Source organism: Saimiri boliviensis, chromosome 20, assembly GCF_048565385.1.
Source record: "Saimiri boliviensis isolate mSaiBol1 chromosome 20, mSaiBol1.pri, whole genome shotgun sequence".
Classification (NCBI taxonomy): Eukaryota; Metazoa; Chordata; class Mammalia; order Primates; family Cebidae; genus Saimiri; species Saimiri boliviensis.
This window is the reverse complement of record NC_133468.1, coordinates 23,283,967-23,305,495: the sequence shown is the minus strand read 5'-3', so window position 1 is coordinate 23,305,495 and position 21,529 is coordinate 23,283,967. Positions and strand designations below refer to the sequence as shown.

At 35.9% G+C, this 21,529-nt stretch overlaps 1 protein-coding gene across 1 annotated transcript in view; it reads right to left on the bottom strand.

Annotated features, from left to right (window-relative positions):
- Positions 1–4,185: 4,185 nt before the first annotated feature.
- The window catches only part of RNF145 (ring finger protein 145), a 93,088-nt gene continuing 75,744 nt past the window's right edge, over positions 4,186–21,529 (bottom strand). The window contains 7 exon segments of the mRNA XM_074390294.1: positions 4,186–4,886; positions 7,118–7,474; positions 8,427–8,574; positions 14,307–14,489; positions 15,087–15,227; positions 18,317–18,492; positions 20,978–21,213. Coding sequence (XP_074246395.1) covers positions 4,521–4,886; positions 7,118–7,474; positions 8,427–8,574; positions 14,307–14,489; positions 15,087–15,227; positions 18,317–18,492; positions 20,978–21,213 — 1,607 coding nt within the window. The 3' untranslated portion in view covers positions 4,186–4,520.

Sequence of the window (21,529 nt, the reverse complement as noted above, 5' to 3'; positions counted from 1 at the left end):
AAACCCCAGCATTGCATTTCAGTGCCAGCCAGAACAAGCATGTCCAGAATTGTCCAGGCAGAGCTCTCTGCCTCAGCTTTGGGGACCCAACCGGAAGACACTTCTTCTTTCCAGCCTTCCAGAAAGATCAAAGACTATAGACCACTCACTTCCTGACTCACCTTTTTCTGACCAAAAGCTTCTAGCTGGGCAGGGTCTCACACTATCACCAAGACTGGAGTGTAGTGGCAAGATCATGGCTAACTGCAGCCTCAACCTCCCAGACCTAAGCAACCCTCTTGTCTCAGCCTCCTAAATAGCTGGAACTACAGGCTATATAAAGAACTACAATCAACAACAACAAAAATAACCCAATTTAAAAACTGACAAAAGACTTGAATAGACATTTCTCCAGAGAAAATATGCAAATGGCAAACAAGCATAAAAAGATGCTTAAATATCACTAACATCACAGAAATGAAAATCAGAACTACCCCTCATACCCATTAAGATGGCTACTCTTGGAAAATAATTAATGTTGGCAAAGATGTGGAAAAATTGGAATCTCTAGGCACTGTTGGTGGGAATGTAAAATGGTGCAGCTGCTATGGAAAAACAGAATGGGTGCACCTTAAAGGATTAAAAATAGAACTACCATATAAGCCAGCAATCCCACTTCTGGATATATAGCTAAAAGAATTGAAAGCAGAATCTCAAATATTTATATACCCATGTTCATTGCAGCATTATATACAATAGCCAAGTGGTAGAAGCAACTTAAATGTCCATAAACAAATAAACAGATAAAGAGAATATGGTACATGCACGCGAGGAAATATTCAGTCTTTAGAATGGAAATCTTGTCAAATGCTATCATTTGAGTGAATCTTGAGGACATGCTGCTAAGTGAAATAAGACCAGGCGTCCCCAAACTACGGCCCGCGGGCTGTATGCGGCCTCAGGGTTGCGGCCCCCTGAGGCCATTTATCCGGCCCCCCGCCATACTTCAGGAAGGGGCACCTCTTTCATTGGTCAGTATGTGGCGGCCCTCGAACGGTCTGAGGGACAGTGAACTGGCCCCCTGTGTAAAAAGTTCGGGGACGCCTGAATAAGACAGTCACAGAAGGACAAATACTGCACAGTTCCACTTATAGGAGGCATGTAAAGTAGTCAAAGTCAGATACAAAGAATTGTGGTTGCCAGGGGCTGGGAGGAGGTGGAGCAGTTGTTCAAAGGGTATAGAATTTCAGTCACGCAAGATTAAAATGTTCTAGAGATTATGTTGCACAAATGTGTGAATATTGTTAACACTACTGAACTGCACACATGGTTAACATGATACATTTTATGTTTCTTACTGTAATATTTTAAAAATGTAAAGACCATTATTACCTGGCAGGCTGTATAAAAATAGGCAGCAGGCTGGATTTGGCGTTTGCAAACTCTTGATCTAATCTTTAGTTCATATTCAAATTTTACCAGTTGTTTAAATCATGATGGTCATAGTTATCCAGCCACCCGCTACCAGCCACATAATTCAGGTCCATCTTGTTGTCATATCTCTTTAACAGTTCCTCAATCTTTGACTCCATGACCTTGACACTTTTGAAACTTACAAACTAGCTATTTTGTAGAAGTTCCCCCAGTTTAAGTTTGTCTGCTGTTTCCTCATGATAAAATCCAGATTATGTATTTCAGTCAGGAACTCACAGAATTGATACTGTGTTCTTCTCAAGGCAAATATGAGAAAGCACAAGATAGTATTTGTTTGTCTCTTTACTGAAAAAACTGACTTTGACCTCCTGTCTGTCAGGCTTTTCCGCTGTAAAGTTACCTTTTTCCCCTTTAGTAAACCATTTGTGAAGATGCATTTAGAACATGTAAATACTCTGTTCCTTGTTAAACTTTCACCTTTCAGCTTTTGTGATTTTTGCCTGAGTCAATGATTAATAAATCGTTTCAAAACTGGGGGGGGGGGGGAAGGACTCATAAGGAAACTGATGATTCTCTCAATTTGACCATGCATAATACAAGGGGAACTGAATCTAATCTTCTCGTTTTCTCTTCAGTAGAACAAACCAGGTGGTTAAACTTTGTCTTTTTCCTAAGTTAAAAATTCTGCAGTGAGTTGGAAGCTATTACAGAATGACTAGATTCTGAACATGGATGGCATTATACACGCTACTGTCCAGCCAGTACGTAAGGGCAAGGAACAAAGTCAGAGGTTCTCAACTGGTATATTTGGAACCATTCACAGGTGTGCTCCCAAATTTTGAGTAACCTTTAAAATGAAGTCTTGCCCATCAGAATGCTGGTCACCGATATGCTCTTTCCAGGACACAGAAAACAGCTTCTGTGCTGTTGTGGCTGGTGGGGCCATGCCAGTATTTCTGGTCAAGGGAGTGAGTAGAAGCGACATGTCCCTGATACCAGGGAGGAGCACGTAATTGCTGGTGTACAGCTTTGCAGTCTTCCCTTTGGCATGACCATCCAGAAAATGCAATAGTGGCTATTCCACCAGCCTACTTCCCTGAGTCTGCACATAACAGGGTATCCTTGTAATGTACATGCATGATGTAAACCATTGTGGTTTTAGAACCACTACAATTTTGAGGTTTTCTGTCATAACCACGTAATACATTCCTCCTGAAATACAGTTACAGTGACACTTGTTCAAAAGGCTACTAGCAAACTCATCTGATTTGGTATGTAGAGCTGGGGTCTATTCGCTATTAGGAAGTAAAAAGTATATTATAACGAGAAAGTGATTCTGAACAACTACTTTTACTGAAATCTCAGTACTGTTAGGTCTTTGGATAGCAGCCTTCTTACCACTAGAGGGAGCTATCTGCCTTGTCTTCTGCCTAACACGGTACACTAAAAAGACCTGGGGAGAAATGAATTCTAGCCTAGATACTTTTTCCTTCCCTCAACAAGTCATACAGAGCTAGGTGTTACAGAGCTAGGCTAACTGGATAGAAGCTCTGAAATGCTCAAGCACCCTAAAAGGCTGATTCAATCTGAATCAGAAGTACGGTTCAGAAATGTCTAATTTTTAAAAATAAAAATCTCCCCAAACACTTCTGATGCAGAGCTGGGTTTGCTGACACCGGGTATATAAGATTTCAAAGAAATGGTACTTTTCAATCAAAGAGTTTCGCCATCTACAGGGCATTTCTGATGAGGATCAACATAAAAGTCCAACTAAGTTGAAGACATGACTTCCTAAGAACAGAATTTCAAAAAAAAGCACTTTGTAATGACAACAAACCACAGGAACAAAACATAATTATCTTCAAATTTAAATTTATTAAGACATTCAGCTATGTCTGTCAGTCTACATCCAAATTTGCTACTAAAAATAAAATAAAGTCACATCCCACATTAGGAATACCGAGGTCTGAAAAACACTTTTTGAGCTAAGCCTATTGTATAAATAAATGACTAGTTTCTTTTCATATCAAAATTCCCATAAAAAATTACATTCCCCCCTCCCCAGTTCTACCTGTAGCCATGATGTATGTAAAAATTTAAATATGACACTTGTCAAAGAAAAGGTGCAAAGTCTATTAACAGCTTTAAAAGTGGCATTTGCAGAGTGTGATCATACAGTTATGTACTCATTCCCAAAGTGCAAATATTGCCATAATTTAACACTGTTTTGATTCAGCTGCAAGAATTAAACATTACACAGGATTGAAAAGTACACCCAGGGCCTCTATCAGTGCCCTAAAGCCCTTCCCACTTTGGTCTCCTTCACTAAAGTGGACTCCAAAGTGTTCATTAGAGTTTTAGTTTACTTCACACAGCCAGCAAAGTATACAACATATTAACAAAAGTTTCATATACATCAAAATATTGAAGACTCTGTCATAAAGTTCAAGAGTCTCAGATTACATGAATGCACCCACAAGGCCCAAGTGCCCACCCGCCCCTTCCCTAAAGCACATACAAAGTATGAGCGTGCTTCAATCTTTGAATACAATCAATGCTTCTACATCTTTGATTTCATTTCAGTGCTATGTAAAACTCAATAATCACCTGACTAGTTCCAATTAACCGAGAAGAAAGGGGGTGGAGGAGACAGCTGGTCACTATTCAGACTTGATGATGAGATTGATCTGTCCCATGGGAAGTGAAAGTTCTGTACCACTTCTGCCTCCTTCTTCCCATGCTGTCCTCACGCTCTTTATCCTCACTTCCTTAGTCCCTTCAACACTCAAATCTGGTTTTACTTCTCTCTCACACATATCAGGGGTAGTTTCTGAAGTTGTTGAGGTTGAATTTTCTTCACAAACCTCTACAAAACATCAGCACAGAACATATATAAATATATTTTGATTAGCATACATTGCAAAATTTCTCCCACAATGTCAGGGGATGAAACCAAGTGGTCTCCACTCAGAGTACTTCCTGGATTAGATCCTTGGAATGTCAGTTTCCTGCCTGATCATCTCACTTTCATTCCTCAAATCCATGAATTCCATCTTGAGTTAACTTCTCCTCTAGAGTATCAAAGCATCATTCCTGCTTCTTTTCCTCTAGGCTGATTCAACAGGACATGCTTCACCTTTTGCACTGTGAGGATATTCTCTGGGGTCAAAAGCCCCTTCCTGGTTATCTGGTTGTCTGGCGATGTGCTCATTATTGTCCCTAGAACCTTCCTGTATCCTGGTCCCTGGAGTATGCTCTTGGCCTGGGGGTTCAGTACCTTCCTGAAGCATGACGTTTTGCTCAGCTCCAGCAGGAGGCTGTAGAACTGGCTCAGTTCCTAACCCTGGAAGCTGGGAGGAGTTTTTGAGGTGGCAGTGGCACAGAGGGCAGGTCTCCTGGACATATAGCCATTTCTTAAGACAGCCTGCATGGAAAAAATGACTGCAAGGCGTGATGACAGCAGATTTCATGTCCTAAAAGAGGGGAGAAAAAGATACTTTATAAATGTCTATTATCTAGAATCTTTGGTTCTATCCCCAAAGTTCCGGGTCTAACGTTTCTTTCCCACAACGGAAAATTTGTAACGCAGATCTTAGACTAAAGCTTACTTTATACATCAGTAATAATCCTGTTGCCATCATAGACCCTCCCCCGACCCCATACAAATAATATAAGAACCACTGGCTACATACTTTTTAAAAAGAAAGGAAAATTTAAAAATGAGGAAAAAACTACCTTTATAACTGGGTTTTGCCTTAGTATGAAATGCAAGTATTACACAATTGTTGCAGTATTATTACTGGGTCTCCACGGGTAAGACAAGAGCATAATTAGAACTTCAGAAAATCTGAGAAGACAGGACTTTTTCCACAGTTTTGCTTCATCACAGCTAAACAGATTAACTCCATGATGATATCAGCAAGGAGACAAAAATCAGCCACATAATACCAGGGTATTGGCAAGGAAGTGGCAATCTCTCATCAGGGACAATGTATAAACCCAGTTTCCAAGATTTGGTCTATATAAGCCAGTGTTTCTCAACTCACATCAGAACCGCTTGTTAACACATAGTCTTGGGCTACCCAAGATCTTCTGAAGTGGGATATGTGACGACAGGATTTGTAAAATCTACAGTTTAGTTTCAGCAAGCCACCCATGTGACTTTTATACACTCACATTTGATAACCACCGGAATAAGGAGTGGTGTACTTTGCAATTAATATTCCTTGCATAAAATACATATGAAGAGGGAAACCTGAAGACATGAAGTTAAAGTTATAAAGACATACATTTGGCGAATCAACCACTGATTTTGTTTAAAGTCCCTAAACAAGGAGGTGTGGATATCCCACAAATTCCTTGCCAAGAACTGGTAACCCCTGGGAGTCAACTTTAAAGCAGAAAGCCATCCAAGGAAAAGCAGCCAGCTAAGAAGCTAAGCAGCAGTTCTACTCTCATTTTCTATGTAATATCAGCAGGTAGTTCCAGCACCTCAAAAAAAGTGATGTGACAACAGGAAATACAAACAGGACTGTTGAATCCCCAAGATGGAATATTCAGACATCAGCTGCCGAAGCGGAGGTGCTCCGACTGTTTTTGATGTGCTTTTGTCCTGAGTACAATGAGGCTACCTAGCACAAACGAGCTGGAGTTCACTTTAATAATAAACGGAACTAAGAGAATGACTACTTTGAAGTGGGGCAGGAATCCTACATTAGTCCTCAGTCCCCTCAAATGCAAAAACCACCTGAAAACACTGGTTAGCTAGGACCAAAAAGTATGTTCTAATCATAGTAAAAAATTGGTAGTTGTATTTTACTATTAGAAAATATTATTTAAATATGCACAAATTTAAATATGCACAAATACATACATACCCCACCTAAACTACAGATGCAATCCTGAAGAATATCCCCTGTATATTATTGACACTGTTCATAGTTTTCTTCTACCAGCGCATACTCTTTGAGGGCGACTTGATAAATGGGACACAGTTTCTGCTATTGGCCGTCATCTCTGTCCACATTTCCAACAGTGCAGCCTCTTGCACCAATGACTAATGATCAAACCCTAGGTTTTTTTGTTGTTTTATTTCCAAAATGATTTAAGTACTATCTTTAATTTATAATAGAAGGAAATCATCAGGCTCTTTATGGTGCATGTGCCAAAGATTACAAGTAGGCCAACTTTAATTGTACATCAATTGGTGGCCTCTACCACATCCACCCACTCCCACAAAATGCTTGTATCCTCAGATTTAGCAACCCAAAGGTGGGCACATACGCTGTCCACCTATGTTAGGTACATGAATATTTCTTCCCCACTCTGGGAATACTAGAGGAAAAGAATCTTGGCACACCACTTTTCAGGAGTTGCGGACACCTCATTGATAGTATAATTGATAGTCCGTGTTGAGCGTGTATTCAGGAGTAAATATAAAATGCACCTGACCTGTTTTTCCTTTATTTATGGTGAGCAATAATGTTGAAAACAACAGTACATTAGAACCCAAGGGACTAAATTTAAAGCTTAATTTAGAAATAAAATGGAAATATTTTATCAGGTCTTTAATTTCTGAGGCTCATTTTTTTTTTTTAACCCAGAAGATAATTTTGCCTAGAAATTTAAGTTGAATTTGGTTAATGGTTACAGTCCCAAAGGATCTGTATGACCCACCCAAATGGAGTCTTTCTGAAGGGGTTACCTGATAACAGATGGCACAAATATCATTGTGTTTCTCAAGCTGCTCTTTTGTAGCAATGGGTAACGATTTAATCTTATTCACAGCATCCCTGCGGAGAAGAAAGCTCTTCCACCCCAGCTGGGCCCGAAGCCACACGTTATAGTAGGAATGAATGAAGATGATCATGGAGCCCATCACTGTCCATTCTCCAAAGATGGTCTCTGAGACACCATAAGCCACCACACAGAGGGCCACAAGAAACTCCAACAGGCGGTAAGTGCCATTCACATAGTAGATGACATCATCCATGTTTTCCACTGGCTCTTTTCTGAATTCCTCAACCATAAATAAGACATAAATAAAAAGTGTTCCCAGAACCTGAAAAACAAAAATTTATGTATCTTAAAAAAGAATATGATCACTAAGAAACTTTTTTCATAGACTTTAAACAATAACGCATTCCTGATGTTTTTAGGATGCAATATTTCAAATCTACAGAAGACTATCCAGGGGAAAAAAAATTTTAATAAGCAAAAAAATCAACTCTAAAGAGAAGACACTGGTGTAATTAAAATGTGGGTGATCTTAGTAATCCAGGCATTAGATAACAAAAAGCCACACCTTCAGGCATGACTTTCCTAAAATGATTCTGATGAGTAATCAATTTTCTGATTCACCCTTTTCCCTTATTCCTTAGGTCACCAAATGCCATCAACCCCAACGTAATTTTCCTCATACCACAGTCATGCCTGCTCCACAACTCTCAAGCAACTTTTACTTCTACAGAAAAAAAAAAATGAGTAAATCTTCACTGCCAGTGTTCCATTTTCTTTTACTCCTTAACTTAGGTAGCAAAGATCTTCCTTTAAGTTGCAATAAGCTTATTTCTAGGGCAATATTTTGTATGTCTGCATGTAATACACACACACACATGCACACACATAAAATTATGAATCTATTGGTATTTTTAGTGGAATTTAATTTAAAAAAACACTCCAAATAAGCTCTGAAAACTTTTAATATTTTAGTTACTTATAAACTTAAGATTTATATGACATCTCTGTATCATACTATTTTGAAAAAGATAAACAGAAAGGCTTAATTACCTTCATATAAAATACAGTGACATCAATAGGTCTAGCTAGTATTTTAATAACCTGCCATCTAACTCCTGTGCTCAAATAAATGTAATGTGTTCTGGTAAGGAGAGAGAGAAGTTACGATTTAAATAGTCCACTTATAATCATTCATCTTGAAAAAGTTTAGTTCCTTTTCTGGGAGGAAAAAACAAAATCAGTTATTATACAGAGTTAATTAACGATAGGCTTACCTGAAGAGAGGTAAGAATGCTGCTGGAAATAATGATAAGAAGCCAAAAATCCATGTGGAAAAACTGGCAAATCATATAAGCCATATAAGCAGGGAATACCAGTAAAAACAAACAAAGGCTTACAGCACGGAAGTGTTTCCACAAGCTCCTGGAGAAAGACAAAATTATTCTTTTTAAGTGCCTGCCACCTAGTAGCACAACCACTTCAACAGCAGCTAACATCTCTGGTGCCATAACTAAATTTCAAAAATTCCTCAGGGAGCACCCTTCTCCATGCCACTCGCTGCAGTAGAGTTCAGGGCAAGTCATGTAGGCTTGGCATGTCAAAGTCACTACACTCAAGTCAATTGCAAAGGACCACTGATTTTCTTTTGTTTCTCAATAGTTTGCTTTCAACTGCTATTCCTAGAAATTTCAAATTATTTCAGGCTTTTGTAGCCTTGAACTTTTAACAATTTCGATAGTAATTTTTCCTGGTTAAGACAGGAAAAGAGTATTATATAATTTGTGGTCTTTTTCAAATCGATGACATCCTCTCCCCACCCACTCCACTCTGTGATGACAATCTTTGTTACAGTGAGTACAGTGTCACTAATAGGAGTGCCTTTCCTATTAGTATACTCATTCTCACATCTGTTGTGGTCAGGCTAAGTGGGAGACGTGACTAAGAGCAACTGTACTGTAAGATCTACTAGCTGGTCTTCCTTCCTCCTCCAGTCCTGATCCATCCAGGCCACTGCCAGCCAGATTAACCTCCCTAAAGCTCTACTATCACAATATTTTCAACACTGTCTCTAAATTTTCGAGTGTAATATTTGAGGTCCTCCACTCCCAATTTTTCCATCCAAACTTGTCAAATATGTTCCTCATAAAGCAAACTGGTTAACTAACTGTCCTCCCAGCAAGACACAAGCACTCTTACATCCCACTAGAAATTCCTCCATCATGCTCTTTATTTCTCTAAACACTTTAGGCTAGTTCAGGCTAAACAAATGTATTTGGCTTTCAACTGAAATAGTTTAAAACTCGTGGCTACAAAAAAAAATAAGCTGTCTTAATTAAATATCAACATATGTGACACGTTCTCAAATCCAGGTAAAGCATCTCAAAGAGACACAAATAACATAAATCATCTTTCCTACCTTTAATTATGATATAGGCTGGAAGTAAAAATTACCACACAGGAAGTCAAATGCTATACAGTGTGGTCCTATCATAATCAGTAATTTGGAGAACAAAGTTAATTATTATGGTGAAAATTAAAGCTGCACACTTTGGAAAGTGTTTTATATTTTTCTTGCCAAAAACTAATAATAATAATCAGAAATTAAGGGACAAATATAAACTTGACAGTCAGGAGCTTTGCTTTGAGATTCAGCAATTTTAAATTTTTAAAGAAAAGTAGGCAAGAAGGAATTACCATCATAGTAGCTGTACTGCATTAGATGATGAATGATAGATCTAATAGGGCAATCTGCTTTAAAACCTTAAATATATTTTAAATCAAACCAGCTATGATTCATTTATATGAAATATGTACATATTTATATATACACATACATATTTTTAAGCACACACACAGAAACGTATATACAATGTTATGCCTAGCGTTTTTACACTGATGTCTAATTTTAATAAAGGTGGATACATACACACAAACATATAAATAGACACACATATATGTCCTTATCTAAACAGTTAAAATTAAATAAAATCAAATTTCAAATAAAATATACAAAGAATAAGGGAAAACCACATTGAAACTTCATGTCATTGATAGGTTAAGCACTATAAAATGAAAAAAAAAAAATGTTTTACATTCACAACCCATTTCCTAAAATGTTTGCCTTTTGAAAATTTGTTATATAATTTGAATAAGTAGACTATAGTTCTAATATTCCTTGCTAAAATTTACAAATAAAATAAGCAATTGCAATTATTTCTATGGCTAAAACTAACTCATACATCCTCAAGCTAAACACTGGAAATTATCTACGGTTCAAGCAACTCCAAAGACATATTTAAAGATTTTCCCCTTAACAATTATTTCATTAATAATAGAGAGAAAAACTGTTTTATGAACTATCAGTATCACTTCTTTTTTTAAATTTTTTTAAATTGTATTTTAGGTTTTGGGGTACATGTGAAGAACATGCAAGATTGTTGCATAGGTACACACATGGCAGTGTGGTTTGCTGCCTTCCGTCCCCTCACCTGTATCTGTCATTTCTCCCCATGCTATCTCTTCCCACCTCCCCACCCTCAGTATCACTTCTTAACTGTCCTCTAACTTGAGAATTAAGATGCTTTTCCTTTCCTTTTTTAATCCCCAGTACACTGAATTGAATTCATCACAATCCTTGATTGATGACACACTATCATCATTGGTCTGTGCATATCCCTCCTTTTATTTTGCCAGTAATCTAATCTAACTATCGTAAATAATATAACAAGCATTCATGAACCCACTTCCCACATACAGGTGAAGGCCTGGACAATAAGCCACACCTATCAACCAGGGCAGGCCTGCCTATACCACATCCTCGCCCCTCCGTCCCATGAAACCACTATCTTGAATCCTGTGTGCTTCACTCTCTTGCCTGCTTCCCTTTTTATAGTTTGCTTTCATTTACATGTATTCCTAAGGATTACGAATTTTAAAATTTTGTTTTTAACATAAAAATAATATCCCACATTGTCATCTTTTTGGATTTACTTTTTTACCTCATGCTGCTATGATCATTCGATTTACTTTTTTACCTCATGCTGCTATGATCATTCCTACTGTTTTGTGTGTCACTATATTTAACATAGCACTGTGACTACTGTCACATTTTATCATCTACTTTCTTGTTGCACTGGCATGTGGATTGTTCCCAGGCTTCTGCTGTTGTGAGCTGTTCTACGAACATTCTTCTATATGTCTCCTACTATACACGTGCAAGAGTCTTTGAATATATGCCTATGAGGAAATCATGCCACATGCCAAACTCTCTTCCAAGGTGACTACATCACTTTACACTCTCATCAGTAACGTGGGATATCCTGTGGAGCTGCAACTTCCCCCATCATAGGTACTGGCAGATTTTCCTTCCCCTTTCTCTCTCCTTCATCCTTCCTTTTGATTTGCTTGTTCACTGACAATCCAATAGGTGTAAAACAGTATCTCACTGTGGTCTTCACATTTCCCTTATCATGAATGATGCCGAACTTCCCCTCATGTTCACGTGTTTCCTCTTTTCCTAAATGCCTCATCATGTTTTTTGTCCATTTCTCTCATTGATTTGTAGGAGCGATTCTTGATCAAGAGTGGGTACTGGAAACATTTTCTTCCAGTTTGTAATGATCATTTCTAACTTAGTTTTCAGTTTAAAAACTGCCATTATTCTAATATTAATAGTTAAATGTATTAATCTTTTCTTTCACAGTCATAGTCAATCTCAGTCTTCCATAGTCACTTCTGTCAGTTTAAGAAATCTTTTCCTACTCAAACATCCAAAATACACTAATCTAGGTAGAATTTTAACTTTTTGTTTTTGACATTTAAGTCCCTAACATTCTGGACTTCTTTTGTTTATAGTGTGAGATAGAAATCCAGTTTTTTTCTAGCTTCATTACAGACCAGCACCACCTGTCTCCACTCACCTGGCATGCCACTTCTGTCATACACCAGAGTTCCACCCACATGTGGGTCAGTCTAGGGTCTGTATTCCACTGGTCTACCTTAGGACAGTACTACAAACACCTCACAATATCTTCTGCTATGAGTGAAATACTTTATTTTTCTCAAATTGCCTAATTTATTTCAATATTGAGATTACACTGGCTTCACAGAGTGAGTTGGGGGATATTTTTCCTATAGTTTGAAAGTATTTGTTTTAAATAATCTGCCAAGTGTGGTGGCATGCACCTGCGTCGCATCTCCTCAGAAGGCTGAGGCAGAAGAATTGCTTGAGCCCAGGAGTTCAAGTCTAGCCTGGGCAACATAGCAAGATTCCATCTATAAATAAATAAATAAAATAGGGATGAATGTTCCTTGGAAGTTGGTAGAACTGTCCTGTAATATCACCTGGCTCAAGAAGTTTGCCAACTGCTTTAATTTCTGTTGGCAGAAATTAAACAATCATTTTTACTTCTTGAATCAGTTGTGGTAAGTAGCATTTTTCTCATAAATTTACTTCATTTCTTTTAAAAAGTACTGGCATGTAGCTAATGGTTATTCTCTTATTACTGTAAGCAATGGTGGGAGGGAAGAACAGAACAGAATGGTTTATGTCTATTTCCTCCCACAGCCAAGAGGGCAGCCTCTCCTGCTTCAGGTTAATGCAGCTGCAGCCACAGGAATAATACAGACACCAATTCAAAGTAAACTATCCCAGACCCATATGACACTTCTCAGTTTGCTCCTTTCTCTCTAAGTTACCTCTGCATCTAATTTTGGAGAAAGCCAGTAGTGAAACTAGTTCAGTATCCCGGGAAGACATACAACAGCATCTACTGATTCTTATAGTAGTGGAACAATGTATTTTTTCTTCCTATTTTCCAAATACTAGTTTTATCATTTATACTAAATTAATTAGTTTAATTAATAACAAATATATTTACAGAGATAACAAATTGTACTTAGGTCAAAGCAATCTACTTTTCAGATCTACTAAGGGGCAACTTAGTGTACCCTTGATTTCAACATTTTAAATGCTTCAGTCGAGAAACCTTAAACCTCGCAAATCTGAAATAACTATAATCAACTATGAGTAGGAAGATCTGAAACATGTCTAAGAGTTTGAGCTTATTTAAAGTGATTTTTCAGCCAGCCTACCACTTGAGAAAATTTTATATAATGTTTGGCAATGTGTATTATGGGGATACAAAGATGAATCTGATGTACTATAATTAAAATGCTAACTTGGAATGTTTTAGAAATCTGCTGATACAATTCTACCTCCTAAGAGATTAGCTGTTCTCTTACTCATAAAAGGCTGCCAAAGAAACATAAATTCAGATGTATTTCTATAATCAATAATCAGAGTGTCGATAGAGCACTGGAAAAAAACAGTGACACTGAATTTTAAGAAATTCCATACAGAAATTCCTTGTATAAACTACAATAAAAAGACTGCCTCTTTAATGAACTAAATAATAGTTTGGCTTTTAACTCTCACAAAAATTTCTGGATAGATACCTCAATTACCCTGATTTAATCACTATACAATGTATACAGCTCTCAAAATATCACATGTACCTCAAAATTATATACTATTAGTATACATCAATAAAATATACAGAGTATAAAATTTTTCTGTAATGTAAGACATACATGAATCCAACTATTAATTTCATTTGGTCCTATAAGTTGTCAAGAATCCTCATTTATAACCAAGTCAGTTGCAACTGTCCAAAACTCTATCAAATGAGGCTGTTTTTCCATAAATGTCTATTTCATGATTACCTGATAGTCTCTATTTTCCTCTCCTTCATTTACATTTCGCTTAATGTTTTCTCTTCTTTAACTAATTTACGCAGAATAAAATTACATATTATTTGTTATATTTATTATACTAGACTAAATTTTATGCTCTATGTTCTTAATTTTAAAACTGGACAAATAGAAAAAGTAACAAATTTATGTCAAGCAAAAAAAATTAACTTATAATGCTTTGATGTGATTTTTAACCAAAAAACCTTGAGAGAAAAAAACATTAGAAAAACCAAGTAACTCAAACATTTCATATAGGAAAAACAAAAAACATAAACTTACTGAATTAACCTAAGCTAATACCAATTACCCATATCCATTTATATTCCCGAAATATTTAGACAACAAATTCATGTCAAGAATATTATATGAGTTATTTTAAAGAATATTAAGAGGATTCTTACTTGTCTCTAGATGCTCCTAGTGCCAAAACAATAGGATCTGCAATTTCTAACATAGACTGCAGGATAGAAGCTACAACAATGAAAAGGATAATACTGAGCAGGAATGCCCGATGAACAACCTGCAGTTCTATCAGCCCAGTCTGCACTGCCAGGATTAACAGCGTTACTCCTTCTGTCATGCCCCTAAAAAAAGCATACATTTTCAGAAAACATAAAATAATCTGAATCTCATTTAATTCAAAGAGAAAAATAACCCAAAGGCTTAGACTGTTGTTACGTATTTTTAAATCTACTGACTTAATTCAGACTAAAAACCTGATCAGTGATTAACTTTATAACATTAATGAAATAGTCATATATATCACTACACGTGCAAAGGCATAATAGCTATCATTTTACCATACAATGAGGGCAAAAGTAATTTCTAAGGCAAACAGAAGTTTTCCAACCAGACTTTGTTAATGAGCCAGATATTAACTACTGTACAGAAATCAGATTTTAACAGGGCTAAACTTCAAATGGGAAAAAGCAAGCTTCTGAAAATCTCTTAAAGAAATCTAAGGAAGATGTCCAACTTTCATCATAATGTATTAAGACATACAACAAAAATACATCTTTTTTTAATATGGAAATGTATTTTTTCATAGTACTTTAACCCAAATGTTGCAACCATTCAAAAAAAAAAACCTCTCAAATTCATCAGCCAAAGATATTCATCATTACTTCCTCAAGTTATCTATAGAATTTACATTTCTAGACATATTCAAGGAAAGAACTTACCGATTCATGGCAGGATCATTCATGAAAGCTCGATAACCCTGCAAGTAAAACTTGCAGAGTGTCAGAACACCCAAGGCAACAAAAGAAACCGTGAAGACCAAACCCAAAAGAGAGTAAGGAGTGCTGCAGCATTCCGCAATACTGGAAAAAAGGGGAAAATTAACAGACATAAACTTCACATTTGGAGTCAAAACATTTTAGGTCTATAATCACCAAGCTTGGTCTGATCTTCATTAATTAAAACATCCTAAACCAAAATTTGAGGTGAAATCACCCAATTACTCCATTAATAATGGAATCATCTTATTCATCTTCGAACCCATATTTTTCTACCTTACTGGCAAATATGTAGTACACAGCACCATATCTGAAACAAGGTCTTATTTTAATTATCTAAAAATGCAGTAAAATTCAAAGAGCCTAAATCTTGTTCACAACTTACGAAATATATAATTAGCATGCTGATAAGTATTCAAAAGAAGCTTGTATAGTTGGCCACTGTTCTTCCTGAAAAATGCTGGTTGTTCAAATTGTTACTTTGCTGCATTATAATGTGAATACTTGCTGCAACTCCTTATTTGACCAAACTGCTATGAAGCAGGTATCACTTCTACTCTATCAGTATCTTACAAACTACTGGTATTTTAAAATTTAGATTAAGACAAATGCATTTTTAAAAAAGAGGTTACTTCAAAAACATGCCCAAAGATTTGCTCCAAGACAATTTAAAAATAATTTTAATATTAATTTTTAACATGAATGTTTGCTACGATACTATTCATAAAGATAACTGGAAGCCATTACACTAGAGCTTGGAAATATTTTCACTGAACTTCTTAGATATTAACTTATGTGTATTTTATAAATACATGCACTATTATGTACTAGTGAGATGGATTTAGAATTTACACAGTATCTATCTTATCTAAATATATTTCTTTGAGACAGGTTCTTGCTCTGTTGCTAGGCTGGAGATCAATGGTACAAGCATTGCTCACTACAGCCTTGAACTTCTGGGCAAAAGCAATCCTCTGACCTCAGCTTCCCAACTAGCTAAGACTATAAGAGTGTGCCACCACGCCTGGCTAATTTATTCTTTATACAGCAAGATCTTGCTATGTTGCCCAAACTGGGCTCACTCCTGGCCTCAAGCAATCCTCCCACCTCGGCCTCCCAAAGTGTTGGGATTACAGGCATGAGCCAAGGCTCCCAGCCCTTATATAGCATCAACATCTTAAGTTTTAAATTTCAAATTAGAATTCCACTTACGTAGATGAGGAATTCATTCAGGCAATCAATGCTTATCTTTTACTATGTTAGCGCCATGCTCCTATATAGTTATCTTTCCTACACAATTGCTTTTAAGTTGGTTTTTATGTGAAAGCACCTAATTTTACATGGTATCAATGTACACTATGAGAAAAACGGTCTGGTTTTCTGTTAGGAGCCAAAATATCCATCAATCATGGTGGCTAATAGCTAGAAAAAGTAATTAATTTTAAGACATTACTACAATCTAATTTCTGAAATGTCTGGCATTTTCACACAGAAATCACTATATAGTAATAATTTTAAACAAATTGGGTATAATTTTATAATAGGAGAATCATGGCTGAAAATAAACTTTTACTTCATTCTCACTGAAAAAGGCTGAAAATTTAACCAAATGTCCATACTATTTCTCTATTTTTATGGACCTTTCCCCATATTTAGAGAAATTTTTTACACCAACACAACATGATTTAATTACATATTCAAATAGAGCATTTTCCTTTTATTTTAGGAAAAAAAAGCGGTACTGTTTTTCAAAAGACAGCATACTAAATGCCGAAGATTTCAGCCTAGCTTTGGGGAAGTGAAAGAGTTTGGAGAATTTATAAAATTTTTCTTTGCTTTCTCTTCATTCAATAAGTCATTTTTATTAATCTTAATTTCTATTTTCTGGCTACCAAAAACACAATTTTTTGTTTTGCAGTTTGTTTTGAGGTGCTTGTTTTGTTCGTCAGTGTGTTTGTTTAGTCAAGAGTATTCTGGTAAACTTCTAATCTTTTTCTAAATAAGTTGTTTTTTGGCAAAGAAACATAAACATAACCCAGCAGAAAAAAGCATAAACCAGATTGTTACCCACTGCACAGTACAGTAAGATGAGGTATAACCTACTGCAATAGGTTTAACAATTAAGCCATGAATGAATTTGGACTTGTTTACAAAGTAATAAAATAATACTGGGGTATTATATGAAATTTAGATCTCTTGCTAACATAATTTTTCTCTTTTTTTTTCTATGCATAGCCAGGATAGATTGCCTTTTTTCATGATAAGAACGTTGTAATTTGCTTTGAGAAGTTCCCATATTGTTCTTTTGTTAATTTATATCTCTGTAAGAGTTGTTCTGTTCTTATTTATGCTTTTTTCTGCTGGGTAATGTTTATGTTTCTTTGCCAAAAAACAACTTATTTAGAAAAAGATTGGAAGTTTACCAGAATATTGACTAAACAAACACATTGACCAACAAAACAAGCACCTCAAAACAAACTGCAAAACAAAAAATTTTCTTTTGAAAACCAGTACATTTTTTTTCCTAAAATAAAAGGAAAGTGCTCTATTTGAATATGTAATTAAATCATGTTGTGTTGGTGTAAAAAATTTCTCTAAATATGGGGAAAGGTCCATAAAAATAGAGAATAGTATTGTACAGAATAAGTCACAGGCTTCGAATTCAGGTGGGTCTGAGTGCCAGTTCTGCTTCTTTTAGCAGTGTTACCTCGGGCGAGTTAGTCCTTGTACAGTTTCTTCAGTTATAAAATGGTAATTATAATAAAGGCACCTATCTCTCAGGGTTGCTGTAAAGATTAATGTGAGGCAAAGTATTTAGTGGTATGGTACATTTTAAATACTCAATAAATGTTATTTTTATAATACAGTTCTTTCTGATTGACCCAATAGTATTTTAACTTGAAACTGAAAAAATACTTTTACAATTTGCTGTGTACCTCTCCACAAATTTGCTGCACTACAGTCTACAGTGTAGCCAAATAAACCACATTATTATATCAGCACCTCCCTGCATTGCCAAATCTAGGTATCCATGAATGAAAATCCTATCCTAACAAAATACGAAGTTGTATATAACATGAGAGATAAAAGGAATCTGAAAAACTCACTATTCCTAGATCAAAGTTTTCTCTTTCTAAGGTTATATATAGTTATCATGAGCTCTTATTAATTACCTTGTCAGAAAAAGGAAAAGAAGCCTCTCACGTGACGCAGGCTGATCTCGAGTACTGAAATAGGAGTAAATCTGAAGAGCAAATAAGACGAGCCAGAAAACCATGAAAAGAACAGGGACTACCAGTTGATTCCACAGGGACATTCCCAAGGCGAGAAGGCCATATACCTCCACTACCTGAATAAAAACATAAGATAAAAAGACATCTTGCATCACCATCAATAAACACTTTTAAACATTTGAGTCAAATCAGAAGTAAAATATTAAATAGCTTTTCTTTTATTGCAAGATTGTTTCAGCTAAATTCCTTTAAAGTTAGCCTATATAGTTAATAAATAGTATATTTTTTAAAACTGACTGATTTTGCATTCTTATTAACACTTGAGGCACACTTATCTGACAGCAACAGTAAATTGCCCTAATAGTTCAGGGATAAGGTCAAAATAATGTCATATTCAGTACAAAACGCCCTTAAAGGTAGTTTGAGGAGACCTGGTAAACACTCATGTCTAATCAAAGTAATCAGGACTAGCTTGAATGGATACAATACTGCTTGAGGCACTAGGGGAAAAAACGTAAAAGTAAAAATGTTCAAGGTTTATTCAGAAATGTCATAAATTAGAAATATTACAATGGAAGAACAGTACTTAATGACTAGAAAATTTTTTGCAGAGCAAAGACAGTTAGCAAGTCTTTTACTCCCATACACGTCGTCGATTCCCCTTCCTCCTACTGTGCTTTTTATCAAGCTATGTTTCTCTTCACTTGGTTTGCCAAGTGTAGTAACACTAGGACAAGGATATATCTTAAAAGCAAAAACAAAACAAAACAAAAAGGCTTAATAATCTGCAACTCGCTAGTTTTCCAGTTTATAAAACACTCTCTTACGCAATTAATTAGGAAACATCAATCCCAGAATCTGATTCAATCTAGGAGCACAGACATAACCAAGTTTCTAGAGTTACTACGTCAGGAACCAGACCCTGGTAACACAGCAGGAATTCTGCCGGGGAGCTCACAAAACCAAAGTCTAGCAGTCAACTGGTCTTGCTGGAATCTCTCAGTGTGATGCCAGAATGTTTTGATAAGGTGTAAAGAGCTTTAAGTACTAAGTAAAACTATACTGACTTGCAGATTATTATAAATTTAAAATTATTTCATCAGTAAAGCAAAGGCTTTTTCTACAATCCAATCTCTTATTTTCCCCAGTGGCAAAAGATTAAAAGAAAAAGAAAACTGCCCAACTAGCTGCGAAATTATTATTAGAGGTAAACTGATCATTAAGAGGCAGAGAATACTTTTCTTCCTTTCCATTCAAGAAACAGACTACTGAAAAAAACCTATCTGTTCCCATTTCTTGCATATCTAATTCTTTCCTGGTTACACATTTTATAACCCGTATTTCCAACAACTCCACTTAGTTGATATATGAATCTTATGGCAACTGAGTAAACATGACATTGAAAAATGAAGGCTCAGGTTATTCAATATATATTTAATATTCAATAATATGTACTGAATATTCATTATTTGTTACAAACTAAGATAGCCCTCATAAGTCTAAATTCAAAGAAAAAAATATGTATCTTCAATTTGTCATTCTTACCCTTAATACAACTATAACCCTTCCTGCCTTGCTTCTCCATGAAGCAGCTCTTCACTGACCGTAGAAATAATCCCTTCTCTGGAAGATCTACTCCTGGGAGAACTGCCCAAGTTAATCACTGTGTAAGATGAAGATAGAATCAGGCTAAGGCCAAAAGCTTAGAGAAAGTATTCTCAAAGATCTGCCCCTGGGCCCACAAGAGAAAACCTCACTTAGCTGTAACAGTTAGGTTAGGTCTATTCGAGATGTTCTTGTACCTTAAGGACACAGTCAAGAGGTGGAAGACAGTGATAGTTTAACACTCTCTTTTTATACCAATGTCAAGTTTAAAATCTACTTCATATGCTACAAACTGTCAATTAAACCAAAGAAAAACACTTATTTCCCAAATGTGTATTGTTTGTATCTGGAAGTAATCTGTCTTAGAGCAAAGGCTGAAAAAAGTAGGGGAGAGACTTTTACAAAAAGCATGTTTATGTTGGCATAGTCAGTTTAAGTACTATACCTAATTGAAATCTAATATATTATAACCCAGAACTATTTAACTTTTCTGTTTAAATTAGGTACACAAAGGGAAGAAACTGTAGTCACAGTAGGAATATAATCAGGAAGAAAAAACAGGATTTGACTTATAGGTATACAATTATTTATTATTTTTGTCTTCATTACAATAGCTAACACATATGGAACATTGTCTGCCTGGTACTAAACTCATTTAAATCTCACAGAACCCTTTGAAGAAAGCACAGCTTTTATTATTATCTCCACTTTACAAAAAGTCAAGCAATTATCACAAGGTTACAAAGATAGTAACCAGCAGTATCAAGGTATGATCAGATAAAACTGCTTTAAGAGAACCACTTCACTTTCCTGCCTTCTCAATAGAACATAAGAATCTTTCAGCTGCTCCTAATTGGGTTCAAAATAGCTGCTGTTTTGAAACTAAAAAAACAATGGTACCATAACTATAACTGTGAAATAAAAATGAACTATAAATTTAATGTGCTTAACATTTATGCAGAATTTTATCTACCTGAGTACGACTGTCAGTCTTACCTGAACCAATTCTCTGTATGCAGATTTAGCAAGGTTATAAGGTACCAAAAGATTAGACCCAAGAAAATAGAGAACTTCCAATCCAGTAAAAATCATGGCAAATTTATTGATGATAACAATAGTCTCCAAAGGAACAAGGCAGAGTCGTGCTAGCAGAGGAAGCATGTGAGCTGAAAAGAGCCAAATCTGCTTTGTTTTCATGACACAGGAGCATAAAGTACACACCACCAACTGACCTAAAATGGGGAATAGAATACACTTAATTTTGAGCATTTGGCATCCACAAAATAAAAACTAAAACACTGTTGATAAGGATAATAACACAAGTTTTGAAGAAGTCTAACTAAAATCTCGTAGATAATGTTTTAAATCAAACTTTAACTTCATCTGACTATAATTAGATATTCACATGTTCTGTGAATTATGAATACTAATTCCTTAGGGATGATCTGGAAAAAGCAGCATAAATCTCCACTGGTCATCTGTGATGGCATGTATAACATGACGAAAACTTTAAACAATGTCTAATTCAGTATTGTGACAATTCAGTTG